At 33.1% G+C, this 17,623-nt stretch overlaps 1 protein-coding gene across 1 annotated transcript; it reads left to right on the top strand.

Moving 5' to 3' along the window:
- The first annotated feature begins 220 nt into the window (after positions 1-220).
- On the top strand, positions 221-4,658 carry LOC139523051 (E3 ubiquitin-protein ligase TRIM71-like). Its single transcript, XM_071316807.1, has one exon. It carries the CDS (start codon positions 554-556, stop codon positions 2,870-2,872), a length of 2,319 nt encoding a protein of 772 aa, XP_071172908.1. The 5' UTR covers positions 221-553; the 3' UTR covers positions 2,873-4,658.
- Positions 4,659-17,623: the final 12,965 nt, after the last annotated feature.

The raw sequence follows: 17,623 nt of genomic DNA, 5'->3' as shown, positions 1-17,623 counted from the left end.
TCTTTTACGGAAGAACATTCTGTATTGATTAATTTGTTTTAAATTTTTTTTAACCTATCAATCATTTCGATGGCATCTGGAATAATATGTCAGGTTGACCTGGTTACCAAAGGTCATCGTATGCTTGTTTGTAAAAATATATGAATGAAATAGTTCCGTATTTATGTATTGATTTTGATTGGTTGAATGTGGCACATTGACCGCAGAAAAATTTGTTTAAACACGCCCCCTATTGATGAGGGAGAAAATGGCGTCTTGCACAGGGCGAACGGAACTTTTACAAGATATGAAGTTATTGCGTATATTTCAAAACTGAGTCGATTGTAAGTTTACCTTATCGCAATTATAACATAACAACATTTATTACTATAAACTTTTACATGTAATGGGATCCGTGTGAGAATGAATGACTAAAACACATATTTGGAAGGTTACCAAGTGTCCATAATAGTCGACCTCGTTTTGTGAGCAAGACAAATCGCCATGTAGGATCACAAACACCTCGGTTTTCCAAACCAATCTACCTCATCAGGCTCATGAACTACCTCGCCCAATGGCCGCATATTCGGAGTCAGTCGGGGAGCAGTTGGCGTGCCCTGTTTGCCTCAATAGAATTGACGATCCACGAATCTTGCCCTGCCTTCACTCATTTTGCAGGCGATGTTTGGAACAGGCTATCAATAGGGATCAAGGACAAGATCAAGGTGTACTTCAGTGCCCAACATGTCAACAAAGTGTATCACTGGGACCTGAAGGTATTGATAATCTTCCTTCAAATTTGTTTGTTTCGAATTTATTTGAGGCAATGGTACAAAACGAAGACTACGAAACTAATGGAGAGAGGCCTATCACGGGGACAAGATGGTGTAGTTCGTGTGAGGAAGGCAGTAAAGCAACAGCTGTGTGTAAAAATTGTAATGAATATTTGTGTGATAACTGTGTGATGGCACATCAACGTGTGCGATTGACTAAAGATCATTATATTGAACGTCTGTTAATGAACCGTAGTAGACCACATTATAGTTCACTTGCTGCTCCCTTAAGTTCACCTTCACTCCCACATAACATACAGCTTCCAGATTCTTTATCAAACAGTTGCCCAAGACATGAACATGAAATTCTTTGTTTTTTCTGTGATACCTGTTCAGTTGCAATATGTCGTGAATGCACCATGGTTGATCATATTGGACATAATCGTATCTACCTCCATGATGCTGTTGAAAATTCAAAAGCCATCACCGTGCGACTTCTTACTGATGCAAAACTGAGTATTAAAGCATTGGAAGAAGGTATTGAAAATTCGCAAAATATGGCTGAACATACTGAAGTAAGATCCCAGGCAGTAGCAAATGAAGTCCGTGCAACAACTCGACGCCATATGATTGCATTGGAGGAAAGAGAACGTGATTTACTCAGACATGTAGAAAAGGTTAGACAGGTTAAGGGAAAATCATTGCATCTTCAAATTGACGATTTAAAGCAAGGTCTTTCATCTCTTATGCAAACTGTTGATCATGTTGAAAACATGCTGAATACGGGTACTGATATGGACTCAATCAATGCAAGGGAGATAATTGTGAATGAAATGCAAAATGTGCGCAAACTCCGAGGTCATTTACAACCTCATGAGGATGATAACATTGTGTTTACACCTCCTGATGCTGCTTTATACAACGCTATCAGCAAAATGGGAATAATAAGCAGCAGTGCATATGCACCGAACTGCATAGCAACAGGTGATGGCTTGAAAAAAGCATTAAAAGGGAAGGTTGCAATGTGCATGATTCATGCCAAAGACCACCATGGAGAGCCAAGAATGATAGGTGGAGATCCTGTTGAATGTATAATACAAAGTCCTGAAGGTGCTTTGTATAGGACTGAAGTTCTTGATCGTCAGAATGGAACATATACCATATCGTATCGTCCACAAATGGAAGGAAAACATATCATTTCTATAACAATTCGTGGCAAGCATATTGCAGATAGTCCCTTTGTTGTGCAAGTAAGAAGTGGTCGAAACTATATGACAGTTGGACAGCTTTTTCTTCAGTTTGGAGGAGAAGGAGAAGAGGAGGGCAAGTTTTGTCGTCCATGGGGAGTATGTTGTCATAAGGATAATTACATAATTGTTGCAGACCGAAGCAACAATAGAGTTCAGGTGTTTAACCCCGACGGCACCTTTCATCATCGGTTTGGATCTGCAGGAACAAGGCCTGGGCAATTTGATCGACCAGCAGGTGTTGCTTGTGATTCACAGGGAAATGTTGTGGTTGCAGATAAGGACAACCATAGGATCCAAAAATTCACTATTGATGGCAATTTTCTTATAAAATTTGGTGAAAAAGGAAACAAAAATGGCCAATTCAACTATCCATGGGATGTTGCACTAAATTCTGAAGGAAAAATATTAGTTTCAGATACACGAAACCATCGTGTACAATTATTTAGTGCCGAAGGACAATTCTTAAACAAATATGGATTTGAAGGATCCTTATGGAAACACTTTGATTCTCCAAGAGGTGTATGCTTTAATAATGAAGGACACATGGTTGTTACTGATTTTAACAACCATCGTTTACTTGTGATACACCCTGACTTTCAAACAGCAAGATTTCTTGGAACAGAAGGTTCTGGTAATGGACAGTTCTTGCGTCCTCAGGGAGTAATTGTAGATCAAGAGGGTAACATTATAGTCACAGATTCCAGGAATCATCGCATTCAAGTATTTCAGCCAAATGGCAACTTTATGTGCAAGTTTGGAACACCCGGTACAGGTCCAGGTCAAATGGATAGGCCTTCAGGTATTTGTTTAACCCCAGAGGGGCTTCTTGTTGTTGTTGATTTTGGAAACAATCGTGTACAGTTATTTTGAATATTGTTATTTCTTGCTTGCTTTTTCCCTATAAGGGTAGGCACCATTCAATGTTATTGAATAAGAGAATTTTAGCAATCAAGTTCATGGTTCAGGAAAAGAAAACAGTTTCAGAAACTGCATACTTTGACTCTTGTACACTCTACCATACTCGCGCTTGATATAAAAATGCTTGGTAATAGGAATATGATGACTGGCTCGTTGTTAAATTTGCATGAATGTGAATGCTAAAAGCATTTTGCAGCACTTGTATAAGTCAGATTGTTTTGCTTATGTTAACTGAGTTAGCTTGAAGTCTGAACTTGATTGTTTTATACTCAGAGTAAAGCTTTGTCTTTTTTTTTCTTTATTGTCATTATTATTGTCGCTAAAAGTGATAGACTCAGGTTTATTTTCACATGCCAAAGGCACAAAGCTCAGGGAATTAGTTGTGTTTTCAGCATTCATGCATGTTATTTTTGAGAGATTAAGGCTTATATACAGATATTCTAGATATCAGTGTCTAGTGTCTTGGGTGTATGAAAGACCATGAAAAACCAGTACCAAAAAATTTACTACATGCAATTGTTGGAATATGACACCTACAATGTATTGTCAGATTTTAATGATTAGAAAAAATCATTCAATTTTTATTTAAAGAAAAAGTTAAAAGTAGGAGATTAAGATATACATACTTTTTCAGTTTTCTTCAATAGGTCACATAAGTGATACTAACAAGTATGTACTGCAACAAATTTAAAATGTTTTTGTTTTCTTAAAAATACACGAATCAATCTGCATTATAGATCATGTATGTATTTTAAATTTCTTTAATAAATAGTCTTCAAAAAAACCTTTCATACAAATTTTGTTTCATTTTACTTTGTACAACAAATGTTGTACATGTACGTAACAGTAAAAAAAATCCCTATTAAAAAATACAACCGTTTTAACATGTAACTTAAAAACTTCTAAAATAAAATTATAAATTCTATATGGATAACAAATTGAATTAACAAAACATATATATTTTCCATTAGGTAACCAAGATATAAAACGTTTTTAAAACAATATGTATCATGAAAAGACTAAGACAAAACAAGTGGGTAATTTTAGGAAAAAATAAAGGCCAGAAAAAGCTACCTCTGTAAAGCATTGTGCATGATATTCCTTAAAATTATTGTTTATATTAGTTGCTAAGGGAAACATGACCATGACTATATATCTATGCTGATCAAACATTTCATGTTAATCCAAGCAGGGAATTTGGTCAGTAAATAAAAATGATATAATATATTGATATACAATCTTGCCCATAATTTAAAACTTATTGAAAATTTGTTAATATGTACCATTCAGGAATTTTACTTTATGTATTAGATTTTTACTTGTTATCACTGGGGTATTACAAAAACTTGCTGGTAGTTTTCTTGAGCCTTTTTTCAATAAAAAATCTGCATGGTAAGGATGCAAGTTTTGAGAATGTGTTATATGTAGGTTGTATGAGAAAGAGTTTGCTATTTTTTTTAGACATGAACTTATTATTAATTGGTATTTCTTTCTTGCATAAATGTATATGATTGATCGATCCTTTGGCATATAGTTTTTAGTGAAATTGTATTTCGAAATGTTGAATATTTTGTAGACTAAATGGTATTGATTTTAGTTCAGCAATATTTTTTTAAAAGATTTATCAGTGTGTAGTGAGATTGTTTTAAGTTAAATGGGGAATTGAACTTGTATTCTAGAAATACATATATAACATTTGTTAGTGCAGTCTATCCTACAAATTGTAGAAAAAAAGAAAGCTGAATATTTCCTAGTTAGTATAACGTTAGTGTTTTTTTTCCTCATATGACCATCAGATGTTTAGTCAGTAAAGGACCTACGACATAAAGATTTTTTGGTACAAATTTTGTAATAATGAAAGGGGGTTAAATGTCTTGTACATGTATATCTTTGGGAGTGCCAGCTTAAGCAGCCATTGCAGATTAGGAATATTAAAATATTGTTCTTTAAATACATTCTTTACATTTCTTATATTTGATTTCTATCTTAAATTAATTAACAAAATACAATACACTGATAAAAATATAATTATATAATCTATTATTACTTATTTAAATAGAGCAATGTATTTGTTTCACCTTTAGTAACCTCAATGGCTTATTGTTAATTTTTAGGCTTGGAATTAATTAATTTCCCATGGTAATGTGGATATCCTGTTGTTTACTGTTATCTTTGCCAGATTTTTGACATAACATTTTCCTTTGCCCTCCAGCTTGAATTGGACATGCATATTAAGCTGGACATTCCCATGTGATAGGTCATTTTGGGCCTTCTCTTGGTATTTAATAGTCATAAAAACACTCACATGACCTGGTCACTAAATGAGATCATCTGGGTCAGAGAGTTGTTTACAATGTTTGGCCACATTAGATTTTGACTTTGTAGTTTTGATAAATAGAAATGTTTCTTCAATTTTTTGGGGTTCATATAATTGAAACACAATTTAAATCATGAAATTTTATTTAAAGTCACTTAAAAAGATACATTTGAAGAGATTTGAGTTTTTTTTAATTTGAAAACAAATATACATGTACTGTATGGTGAAGGGGTTATTTTATAAACATGCTTTTATCACTTTTATAAGTGAGAAAATTTGATGAATGATTGATGAGAACTGTTTGATTGGTTTGAAGTATTTTATTCACTGGAAAATGTTTAAGATTTTTGTTATAAATATTAGTGTAGTATATATATATAATAATCTAGCTTTTAGAATGGAATATGTGTTTGTTTGGTTTTTTTTAATTGATATTGCATTTCCGGTGCTTGTTAAAAAAATATGTGCTTGTATTTGACTATTTTTGCATGTTCTTGAAAAGCATTGTTTGTGATGATGAGAAAGATAGTATATCTTTACATTTATTGTTAGGGTATATGATATCCTTCTCCTTTCATTGTTTGTTACTCATTTGTATGTACAAGAGTTTTCCAAAAACTCTTCTTTCAATTTCCAAATAACAGCCTTTAAAGGTGGCATTAATTTTATCTGTACATTTATTTATAAATGTTGGCAGATTTTTAATTAACATGGACAAAATACAAATTATGGACAGTATATCAAATGCATGCAATTTTTTAAAAAAGATTTTTTTTGTTAATTTTCTCCTTTACATGGTTTTGATAGACATTTTTGAAAAGATTTGTTTTAAATCAATAATATTTTATCCTCCTAAATACTAGCAAATCATTTCAAATATCATGAATATATTTGACCTTTTAGATTCAGAATATTTAAAATTGATAACAGTACATGTACATGTTGCATTTACTCAAACAAAAAATATTTGGTAAGTGTGGTTAAAAAACATGCGTCAAAATTGTTAGAGATATTCATGAAATGTACAATGGCAATACTAGATTTAAGTAATTTTTTAATGCAATATTCATACTACTTTTTATTACTTTTATATTTGAGGACAAAGAAATTCAGAAAAATTGTGTAATGAAAACAAATGGGACTTTATGATTTTTTTGAAATATTTGTTGATCTGTCTGAAGAAAACTACACTACATAATTTGTACAAATCAACTCACCAACTCAGTAATTCTAAAAAAATATCACTTGTTGATTATTATTAAGACAAATGAATCTTTAAAAGAAATTATGTGTGCTACTTTGTGATTTTGTCTTTTGTTTGTATGATATGTATATTATTAACTGTTTATTTTTTGTCTCTGACGTTGGATAAAACGGGTATTGTATTATTATTGTAGGCTTAATAGGCAAATATGCTTAAAAGCTGGTTTTAAAACCTGATTACCTCATATGCTATGATGTATATATATATATTAGCTTAAGTTGTTTATATTACTTTTAAGCCTTTTGAAAATTGTTTTTCAGTCTGGTCTGTAATGATAATAAGATTGATTTTACCATGTTAACACATTTAGTTTTAATTTGTTTGGAAATATTTTATGAAAGAAGTTATATTAATTCCTTATCTAAAAATAATTAACTAGATTTTTAAAATTATAGAACTATAATAGTTTGAAATATTTTATATTATCATTACAAAGATGTGAAAGACAATTTTTAAAAGGCAATTTTTTTTGTTACTTGTAGACTTTAAAGAAGTTATGTTATTTACCGGTTGTTTATTTCTGTAAATCCATATTACGTTAATTTCTCAGGCAGCATATCATTTTCATAGATTTTTGCCTAGCAAAGAATGTCCTAATGCACAACACCATACAAGAAAGGCAATATAGTAACACAGTTACAAATTTTTGATGTTATTTTTGTTCCAAACTATGAGTTCATAGTTTGTTATACACATATAGGTCTGTGAGACCTTAATGGTTGTTCAAAACATTTGTGTTGGGCTCGCTGAAAGCGATAAAAAAAGAAAATCTATGCTTTTGAGAACAGTCAAATTGTTTGTTGTTATAAAATGTACATTATAGAATAAGTACCTCTTATGCTTTCAAATATTATGTTTGGAAGTCAATTGTTTGCATTTATTATAAATTTTAATTTACCTTCGTAGGAATTTTCATTTCCCCACATTTTGTGAAATCAAGTGCGTCTATAGCTTCATGGACATTTTCTATCTAGAATTTTTTCATATTCATAAAAAACCTAGTCATATTTTGTTTATTTTTAAACAATAAACACTAATTTTTGTAATCACTGACAAATAGATATGTAGATATACATATAACATTAAAATGGAAAAAAGGGGGAAATGACATTTTTACGCTCTTAAAAACTATCACCATTGATCACTGCAGTTAAATTGTGAAAGATATCTATATTTATTTCTTCTGACTAAAAAGTGACCAAGTGTTGGACTACAAAGATCATCTTTACAGCTTGGTAAATGAGTAGTTGTAATTTTGTTTTGTTTGGGTTGCTGTCTCATTGGAGTATTCCCTACACCCCCTTACAATATACATGTAACTCAGAATAGATCATTGTCTAATGGAGTGCTCCCTACACCCCCTTACACTATACATGTAACTCAGAATAGATCATTGTAGTATTCCCTACACAGAATAGATCATTGGAGTATTCCATACACCCCCTTACAATATACATCTAACTTAGAATAGATCATGGATAAACATAACATATTGAATAAAACCCTCCACCTCCTCTGTAAGTTATAAACTATATAAATCAGGTAATAGCATATCCGTACCTCATTTGATGTGTCTCAGGAATAACAGAAAATCTTTTAACATCACTTCTTTGAAACATTTGTACCTCATTTTAGCTTATATATTATATACATACAGTTATATATACAATTGTACATTATCTTATGTTTTAAGTAATATTACACAAGATAACAATCAGTAGAAATACCTCTAATATTGTACTTTCATATGTCATCCTAACCCTTTTGTTATAAAAACCCCAAACATGCTTTATTTATCTCTTTCTCCTAAATGATCATCAAAAGTTCTGTCATTAAATGGTTCAGTTAATGGTTATCGTAATACTTTGGTTCCATCTCTTCTATAATTATAAAGATGTATTCATAATCCAAGATTATTTTACTGAAAGTAGTTTTTCTAACCCCCATGGAATAAGTAAATGTTTTTCCACTAGGAAGATTTAGTATGCAGTATGGATTTTTTGAATATGGGTCATTAATTTTAAAATATTCATTTATAAAATTGAGTTCTTTCTTCATCTGTTATTACATTGTTATCTATTTTTTATAATTGACTGTCCTCACCATCATAGATTTTCTTGTTTATCTGTGTTACTATGGAAACATAAATTAGTAGCCAATTTCTTATATTTGTACTGAATTGTGCTGAATTATATTTTTGCATATAATGCACAGATTTGTCAAACAAATGGTCGTTTAACTTTTTTGACAGACGTTCTTTTGAATTTAATGTCATCCCAGTTTATTCATCAAATGAAGAAAAACCTAGTTGGAGTGCTTGCTTTTTTGCTAATTGTTTGTTTATATTAAAATACATGTAATGTGGAGTAGACATATTGATCTAGATGATTTAAATACTGGTTTGTTTTAACTCTGGTTTATTTTAATTCTACTAACTAGAATATTTTTATCAATTTATTTTAGTAAATTTTACACATCTACTCTATGCTGTTTTTCTGATGAAATTTTTTCATACTCAAACATTGGGCATTTCTTTAAAAAAAAAAAAGCATTATTATATTTTATATTTAATTAAAAGTAGAATACACACGCATTGATGGAAACTATTTTTCCACATATACATGTAACTACCAACACATTTGTACATGAGGTAAACTTTGTGTTCTTTTAATTTTTATTCATTGTTTGAAAGATTTGTTATTGATAACATTAGAAATAAATCTGTAGTTTTATTACTCTCCTCACATCAAATTCTGTACACTTTTTCTTTAAGTACAATTTAATGTATGAATTTATTTTGCCTTTTGAAGTTTAAAATGTTTCCTACCTTTTGTTCACTTCTTGAGACTTATCTGTTTCTTGTTCTTTTTTATCCTCCTAAAGTATAAAAGAAATATAAATATATATATAAAAGTCTATGTATATGATATATACTTGTTTAATTTTAAGCTATTTGTTTTAAAAATGAAAACACTCTGTGCTTTTAACACTTTTTCTCATCTTGTGCCAGTAAACTTTGTCAACCAGTGCAATTGCCACATTAAAGTAGTACTTTGAAAAATGACTTTATTTTTAGACACAAAAAAAGTATGTTGACAAATATAATATATGTGGATGTGTTTTGTATGCATCATTCATCATTGAGACCAAAAACTAAAATCCAAAGAGGAAAAATCAATACCGAAAATCCCCTCAGCCTGACCCACTGTTGTTTAATGAAGTAAGCTAACAATATATGGAACATACAAATGGAAGATGAATATTTGTTGATTCTATACAATAGATATATAAGAAGATGTGGTATGAGTGCCAATGAGACAACTCTCAATCGAAGTCACAAAGTCAATTTGTAATAGTAAACTGTTATAGGTCAAAGTCCAGTCCTCAACACGGAGCTTTGGATCACATTCAACAGCAAGTTATATAGAGCCCCAAAAATGACTAGTGTGAAACCATTCAAACAGGAAAACCAACGGTCTAATCTATTTAAAAAAAACCAACAAGAAACACTTATGAACCACATCAACAAACGACAAAACTGAACGATGTTTGTATAGATAGTTATTTGCAGTTTCATAAAGATGCACTACAATTTTTATAAAGAAATGATGGCTTTGCCCATTATAAGTTTAATTATGTAAGAAATACATGTATAATTCACATATGTCCAAGAACTCAGACATAGTAACAAATACAAATGTGGACAAACGAAAAATTTCTGTAAGCAAAAAACCTGGGAACTAATTGAAAAAAAACCCGCAAGTTTGGACAGTCAATTACTTTTCATTAACATCATAAAAATGAAGCTGATACACGACACAATCAACATGATCATCGACAATAAACTGACATATTGAGCAACACTTACCCGAGAAAACAATAACATGAACATGCCGTAAACAGTTTAATTTCTATCTCAGGACGGCAATCTTTGGTCGTTATACTGGAAATATACAGGTATTTCATGTGGAAACACAAATAAATCTCATACATGGCTGCAAAATGTTAGTTGCTGATGTTTCATGTTCTCTTGTCTTCATGAAAAAATTACCTGTGATAATTGTAGTACCCACCATCTATGAGACAGGATCCGTGCTATCTTAACATACCGCATATGTTTGTTCTTCAAGTCTAAAAAGATAATCTATAAGTCGTTTCATTGAATCTAAAGGAAAATTACACGGTTGGGTTCGATTTTCGTTATTGGTCGATTTGTCTTTCAAGTCTTTTGGTCCATGATTTTTTCCAATATGTAAATATTTAGTGGTTTCAAACGAAGGGAAAACCTCTCATCTAAACGTAAATCTTAGATTGACAACATTGTACAGTTCAGTTTCCTCTAATGGATATCTTCGGCAAAAGATTATTATTCTTTGTTGTATGTGATCCAGTGGCAAATATTTCATGTATTTTCATGACGAAAACAAATTTACAATACTTGCATAAGTATGGTCCTGTAATACAGTAATAGGGCCCACCTCAGTGGCGGATCCAGGGGAGGGTGTGGGGGTTGGAACCCCCTTTTTTTGGACATTAATTTTGAATGTGAGCACATAGTTGAAACCCCCCTTTTTTGGGGTTGGGACCCCCTTTTTTAAATTGGCTGGATCCGCCCCTGCGCCTGGGGAATGAGGGTATTCTGGATAGGGTAAGAGATTTTGCTTTGTAAGAGACTGATCCCTAAGAGGATTGTTCGAAGAGTTCTAAAAGTTCATAGAGCGTTACACGGGGCGTTGGATTTAACATCTACATTCTGACCGGACGTTGCTGTGTACTTGCACATCCCACACAGACGAACTCAAATCCTACAACTACTAACTTTTAAATTCAGATAAAATTACCATCAGCTATAACTAGTGTATAAGACAATAATAAATATTCATATACATGTATATTAATCGCTGACGAACATCATAATTGAACAATCAATTATACATACGTTATGTAATTCCTAGGTTAATTCAATACTTCAAAATATAACTACACTTTAGTCTGTTCACATGGCACTCAGATTGACCTTCAGGTTCCATGTCTTTGCTATACTTAATCGATAAAACAAAGGACAAATCTTTTCATTTATTCGGAACCTGCTATTCTTTAGATTCTGATTTTAGATAATAACCATGATGTAACTTTGCTTTAATGTCCATACGGAGATAAAATTCCTTCACGTGTCTTAGTGGGTATAGATATCCTTATTAGATCGACCACATGGACAATCCATGAGTATGACTGAGTAAGAAGTATTTGTTGAATTAAAAACAAATGAAGTAAAAAATTAACATGTCATTCTACATGTTAGAATGCCTTTTATCTGAGACTACTATAACACTATTTCCGACATGAGATGTACAGAAATCGAAAAATACTCACACGGAGGACATCATGATGATTTGAATTTTAATGATTTTTACAACATCGATCAATTATGCAGTTAATTTGTCATAATTTTCATAATCGAACTGAATGAAAATCTGACCTGAGCGTCCATATTTCATTAAAAGCAGACACCAAATAAAGTTTTTAACAAAAAAAAAATGATAAATGATAAAAGTTCCTGGGATTTTATTTTCTTGTTGTTTTTTTAATATTTAACACTAGTTTGTGGGTAAATGGCTATTTTACAGCATATTTAAGTACAGCCATTTTAAGAAAGATTGAGAATTATAGATTAAGATACATTCTTCCCCAATACTAACGGCGTCCCCCGTTATGCAATAGATAAAACGACCATGCGCACAGCATGGCGTAGTAATACAGAGTTAATATCTTCGCTAACCAATGGTATATTTCTGTTACGTAACATTTACACGCCCATTGTTACATAATGACATAGAAAATTTATTCGCCCGTAAATTATAATGTACAAACATTGACGTATAAAACCAAATTACTCAGTACACATGGACTTGTATAATCGCTTTCTGAAATTAAAAGACAATTTCAATGTTATATTATGTTATGTTCACAGCAGTAAACATAGATAAAGTAATTAAATTAAACGTTATATAATTAACTTAAACATTTGATTTCTTGTTTATCCTTATATTTATTTCGGTTTGGTATTTTAAAAGTAAGTCCTCAAAATCCAAGGATCCTTGTCAAAATCCAAGTATAAAAACATAATATATTTACCATGTCGCTAATAAAATTGAGAATGGAAATGGGGAATGTGTCGAAGAGACAACAACCCGACCATAGAGAAGACAACAGAAGGTCACCAACAGGTTTTCAATGCAGCGAGAAATTCCCGCACCCGAAGGCGTCCTTCAGCTGGCCCCCAACAAATATATATATACTAGTTCAGTGATAATGAACGCCATACTAAACTCCAAATTGTACACAAGAAACTAAAATTAAAAATAATACAAGACTAACAAAGGCCAGAGGATCCTGACTTGGGACAGGCGAAAAAATGCGGCGGGGTTAAACATGTTTATGAGATCTCAACCCTCCCCTATACCTCTAGCAAAGGACACAAAGAAGCCAGGTGCATGTGATATAATGGAAAAAAAAACCTGATGAGATCTGGGAAACAGAAGAAAAACAAAGTGGAGAAATCTCAAATAGCGGGATTTGGGAAATGAACACCTCGTAGTGTCGCCCCCTTTTCACACACACATGAATACCGTCACATGAATAACATATATAATGACTGATACTCAAAGTTATTTTATAGACGTAATAATTTGGTACTTATAATATTCTACGGAAGGGTATATAAGATCACTTCTTTCGTGATTTCCGATACAAAAAATGGGGATATAATGCACTAGGCCAGACAGGAAATTTCTATCGTGGATGTTATTAATCAATTAGGGTATACATGTACACATGTTTTCCTAAAATTGACTTCCTCTGTCATTTTCAAACAGTTTGAACCTGGGTAAAGCAGAACAAACTCCATAAAATTGTCAATATGTCTAATTCATAATCATTGTTTATAATATTACATATTAATATATGTATAGTCATTATTTGCAATACTTATTATGTTTGACCAACTATGTAATTGATATACCATGAGCCTTAACCATTTATTTACCATTTATTGTTGATGAGTTTGTGCTAATAAAATATTTATTTGTATTTTTGTATACTCTTTAAAAAAACACACATCTGGAGCGATGCTCTTTTGGTAGTGTACTCGAAGGTCCAAATCAAGCACGGTTAACTTTTGACTTAAGACATAACAATGGCATTTTAAGCTTTTCGATATCAAAATGCTTTATTTTTATGCGACATGGGCTCCTACCACCTTATCATATATAGATATAGGAAGATGCGATTTAAGTGCTAATGAGACAACTCTCTATCCAAGTAACATTTTATAAAAGTAAAGTAAACCATTATAGGTCAATTGTGGCATTGCTGGACCACGCACATATATCTTTTAATTAAATTCGAGTAGTAAAGTGAAAAGCTGAAACATACGACTAAAATACGTTAAACCAATCTAATTAAAATGTAGTATAACAAAATCAGAGATCTATATTTTAATTAGATTGGCTTTAAACCATTGTGGAATATGTAACTACCAGGAGAGGAATATATGAAGATATTCCCGGGTTACGCTTCCCCATGTAATGAACTTAGACTGGTACTCCATATAGCTACTCTACAAGACATACATACTTGGCGGTGATACAATTTACAAAGTCCCACAGAGCGTAAACAAGTTCTCATTGTAAGAATGCCCCCGCCCCTAACAAAAAAACCCATAAAACAATTGTAAAATCAACAACTCCTGCAAAGAGAATCACGTGACGAAAGTATCAAACAAATCAGAGAGGATGCGGATTTAGGGTTGGACAGGGTTGTCCTGTACCTGGATTTAGGGTTGGACAGGGTTGTCCTGTACCTGGATTTAGGGTTGGACAGGGTTGTCCTGTACCTTGATTTTGGGTTGGACATGGTTGTCCTGTACCTGGATTTAGGGTTGGACAGGATTGTCCTGTACCTTGATTTAGGGTTGGACAGGGTTGTCCTGTACCTGGATTTAGGATTGGACAGGATTGTCCTGTACCTGGATTTAGAGATCTTGGACAGGGTTGTCCTGTACCTGGATTTAGGGTTGGACAGGGTTGTCCTGTTCCTGGATTTAGGGTTGGACAGGGTTGTCCTGTATCTCCTTTTCAGACTACATTTACGGTTAATGCAAATTTTCATCTCAAAATGTTGTTTAACTTGGCGGCACCCTATTTAAAAACCCTGTATTGGCATCTAAAGCTTTATGTCAAAGGGAGTCTGAGTATTGGTGTGTTTCAGACAGTGTACATGCACGCTAAAATGTCTCGCCTTTTTTACTAACCATTGATATTATGTTGATAGTACTAAATATAAAGCTTTACTACAACTACAACTATAACATAAACTTAACTTGATCCAAGAAAATGAGGCCAAGGAAATATAAACCAAACGAGAAATACGTGTACACCTAACAATCATTCAATACATGCACTTAATATAGGTGACATATTGCTTAGTTTGTAACATAGAGACTTAACCAAGAAAACTAAACATTGCCGGACCAATGAACCATGAAAATGAGGCCAAGGTCAGGTGAACCATGCCAGTTAAACGTATGCAGCTTACAATTCTTCCATACACTGACAAATATAGTTAACATATTGCTTGTAGTTTAAGAAAAACAGACAAAAAACACAAAAAGCTTAAAACTAAGCAATGAACCATGAAAATGAGGTCACGGTCAAATAAAACCTGTGAGACTGACATGTATACCATAAAATATTTCCATACACCAAATATAGTAGACTAAAATCACAACTATACAGAGAAACCAAGCATGCAGCCCGAGTGTATATCGGGAAATTTATTAATGCAAATGACGAATACAAATTATAACCAAGCAATACAAATTCTGCACGAGAGATTTGGCCAACAACACAAAACAGTAAACGCATTCATGCAAAACATGCTAAATTTGCCTGCACCAACGCCCGGAATTAGGGGACTGAACTCGTTCAGCGACACAATAGAAAGTAACATACGTGAACTAGAAGGAATGGGTCGAAATCAGGAATCGTAGATAATCGTAGATAATTGAAAAGACGGAAACTCAAAAACTTAACTTGTCCACTTAACCATGAAATTGACGTAAACTTCGGGTCAGATGACACCTGCCAGTTGTACATTTACACGTTACCACTATTCCCATACACCAAATATAGAAGACATATTGTATAAAGTATCTGAGATATAGACTTGACAACCAAAACTTAACCTTGTTCACTGACCCATGAAATGAGGTCGAGTCCAAGTGAAAACTGTCTGACAGGCATCAGGACATTGTAAGGTACGCACATACCAAATATAGTTATCTTTTTACTCATAATAAGAGAGAATTTTACATTACAAAAATGTTGACTTTTTTTCAAGTAGTCCCTGAACCATGAAAATAAGGTCAATGACAATGGACATATGAGGGGGAGGACAGGGGTAAGGGAGACAGGGAGAAAAGGGGTAGGAGAAAGGAGAAAGGGGGTGGGAGAAAGGAGAAAGGGGGTAGGAGAAAGGAGAGGAAGGCTGGGAGAAAGGAGAAAAAATTGGAGAAAGGAGAAAAAGTTGAAGAAAGGAGAAATTTTTATAAGTTGTCTCAAAAGGAGATGTTTTATTCTAATGGGAGAAAGGAGAACGGGGGTAGGAGAAAGGAGAAGAGGGGTGGGAGAAGGGAGAAGGGTACCCCCCTGTCCACCCCCTCACATATGACTGACGGAAACTTCGTTACATAAGGCATCTACAACTATGTATATACAAAGTATGAGGCATCCAGGTCTTCTAGTTTCTAAAATATAAAGCTTTTAAGAAGTTAGCTGCGCCGTCGCCGCCGCCGCCGGATCACTATCCCTATGCCATAACTGTTTTCAAGTAGTCACAGTGAAAATGAGGCCAAAGACAATGGTCACGTGTCAGACGGGAACTAAGTAACATAAGGCATCTACTATATACAAAGTATGAAGCATCCAGGTCTTCCACCTTCTATTATACAAGAGTGTACACGCTGAAATGTCTCGCCTTCTTTAGTAATCATTGATATAGGTCGGTAGTCCTAAATAGATCGCTTTATCACAACTGTCACATAAACTTAAAATCAACAAAGAAAACTAAACATTGACCAATGAACCATGAAAAGTAGGTCAAGGTTAGATAAACCATGCCATGCAGGCATGTACAGCTAACAATTATTCCATACAACAAATATAGTTGACATATTGCTTAAAGTTTAAGAAAAACAGACCTAAAATACAAAAATTTAACACTGAGCATTGAACCGTGAAAATGAGGTCAAGGTCAAATAAAACCTGAGCGACTGATATATAGATCATAAAATATTTCCATACACCAAATATTGTAGACCTATTGAATATAATATTAGAAAATAAAGAACAAAACTCAGAAACTTAACTTTGACAACTGAACTATGAAAATGAGGTCAAGGTCAGAGGACACCTGCCAGCTAGACATGTACACCTTACAGTCATCCATACACCAAATATAGTAGACCTATTGCATATAGTATAAGAAAAACAGATCAAAACACAAAAAAATAACTATAACCACTGAAACATGAAAATAAGGTCAAGGTCAGATGACACCTAGCAATTTGACATGTACACCTTACAGTCCTTCCATACACCGAATATACTAGACCTATTGCTTATAGTATCTGATATATGGATTTGACCAACAAAACTTAACCTTGTTCACTGATCCATGAAATGAGGTCGTCTGACGGGCATGAGGACATTGTAAGGCACGCACATACAAAATATAGTTATCCTATTACTCATAATAAGAGAGAATGTTACATTACAAAAATGTTGACTTTTTTTCAAGTAGTTCCTGAACCATGAAAATAAGGTCAAGGGCAATGGACATGACTGACCGAAACTTCGTAACGAGAGGCATCCATATACAAAGTCTGAAGCATACAGGTATTCCACCTTCTAAAACTTAAAGCTTTTAAGAAGTTAGCTAACGCCGCCGCCGGATTACAATTCCTATTTCGAGCTTTCTGCGACAAAAGTCGCAGGCTCGACAATAAAAATTTTAAGAAGTTAGCTAACGCCGACGCCGCCGTTGGATCACTACTCCTTTGTCG

The sequence above is a fragment of the Mytilus edulis genome, chromosome 5 (genome assembly GCF_963676685.1).
Source record: "Mytilus edulis chromosome 5, xbMytEdul2.2, whole genome shotgun sequence".
Classification (NCBI taxonomy): domain Eukaryota; kingdom Metazoa; phylum Mollusca; class Bivalvia; order Mytilida; family Mytilidae; genus Mytilus; species Mytilus edulis.
The sequence above is the reverse complement of the archived record's forward strand: the minus strand, read 5'-3'. Positions and strand labels throughout refer to the sequence as shown.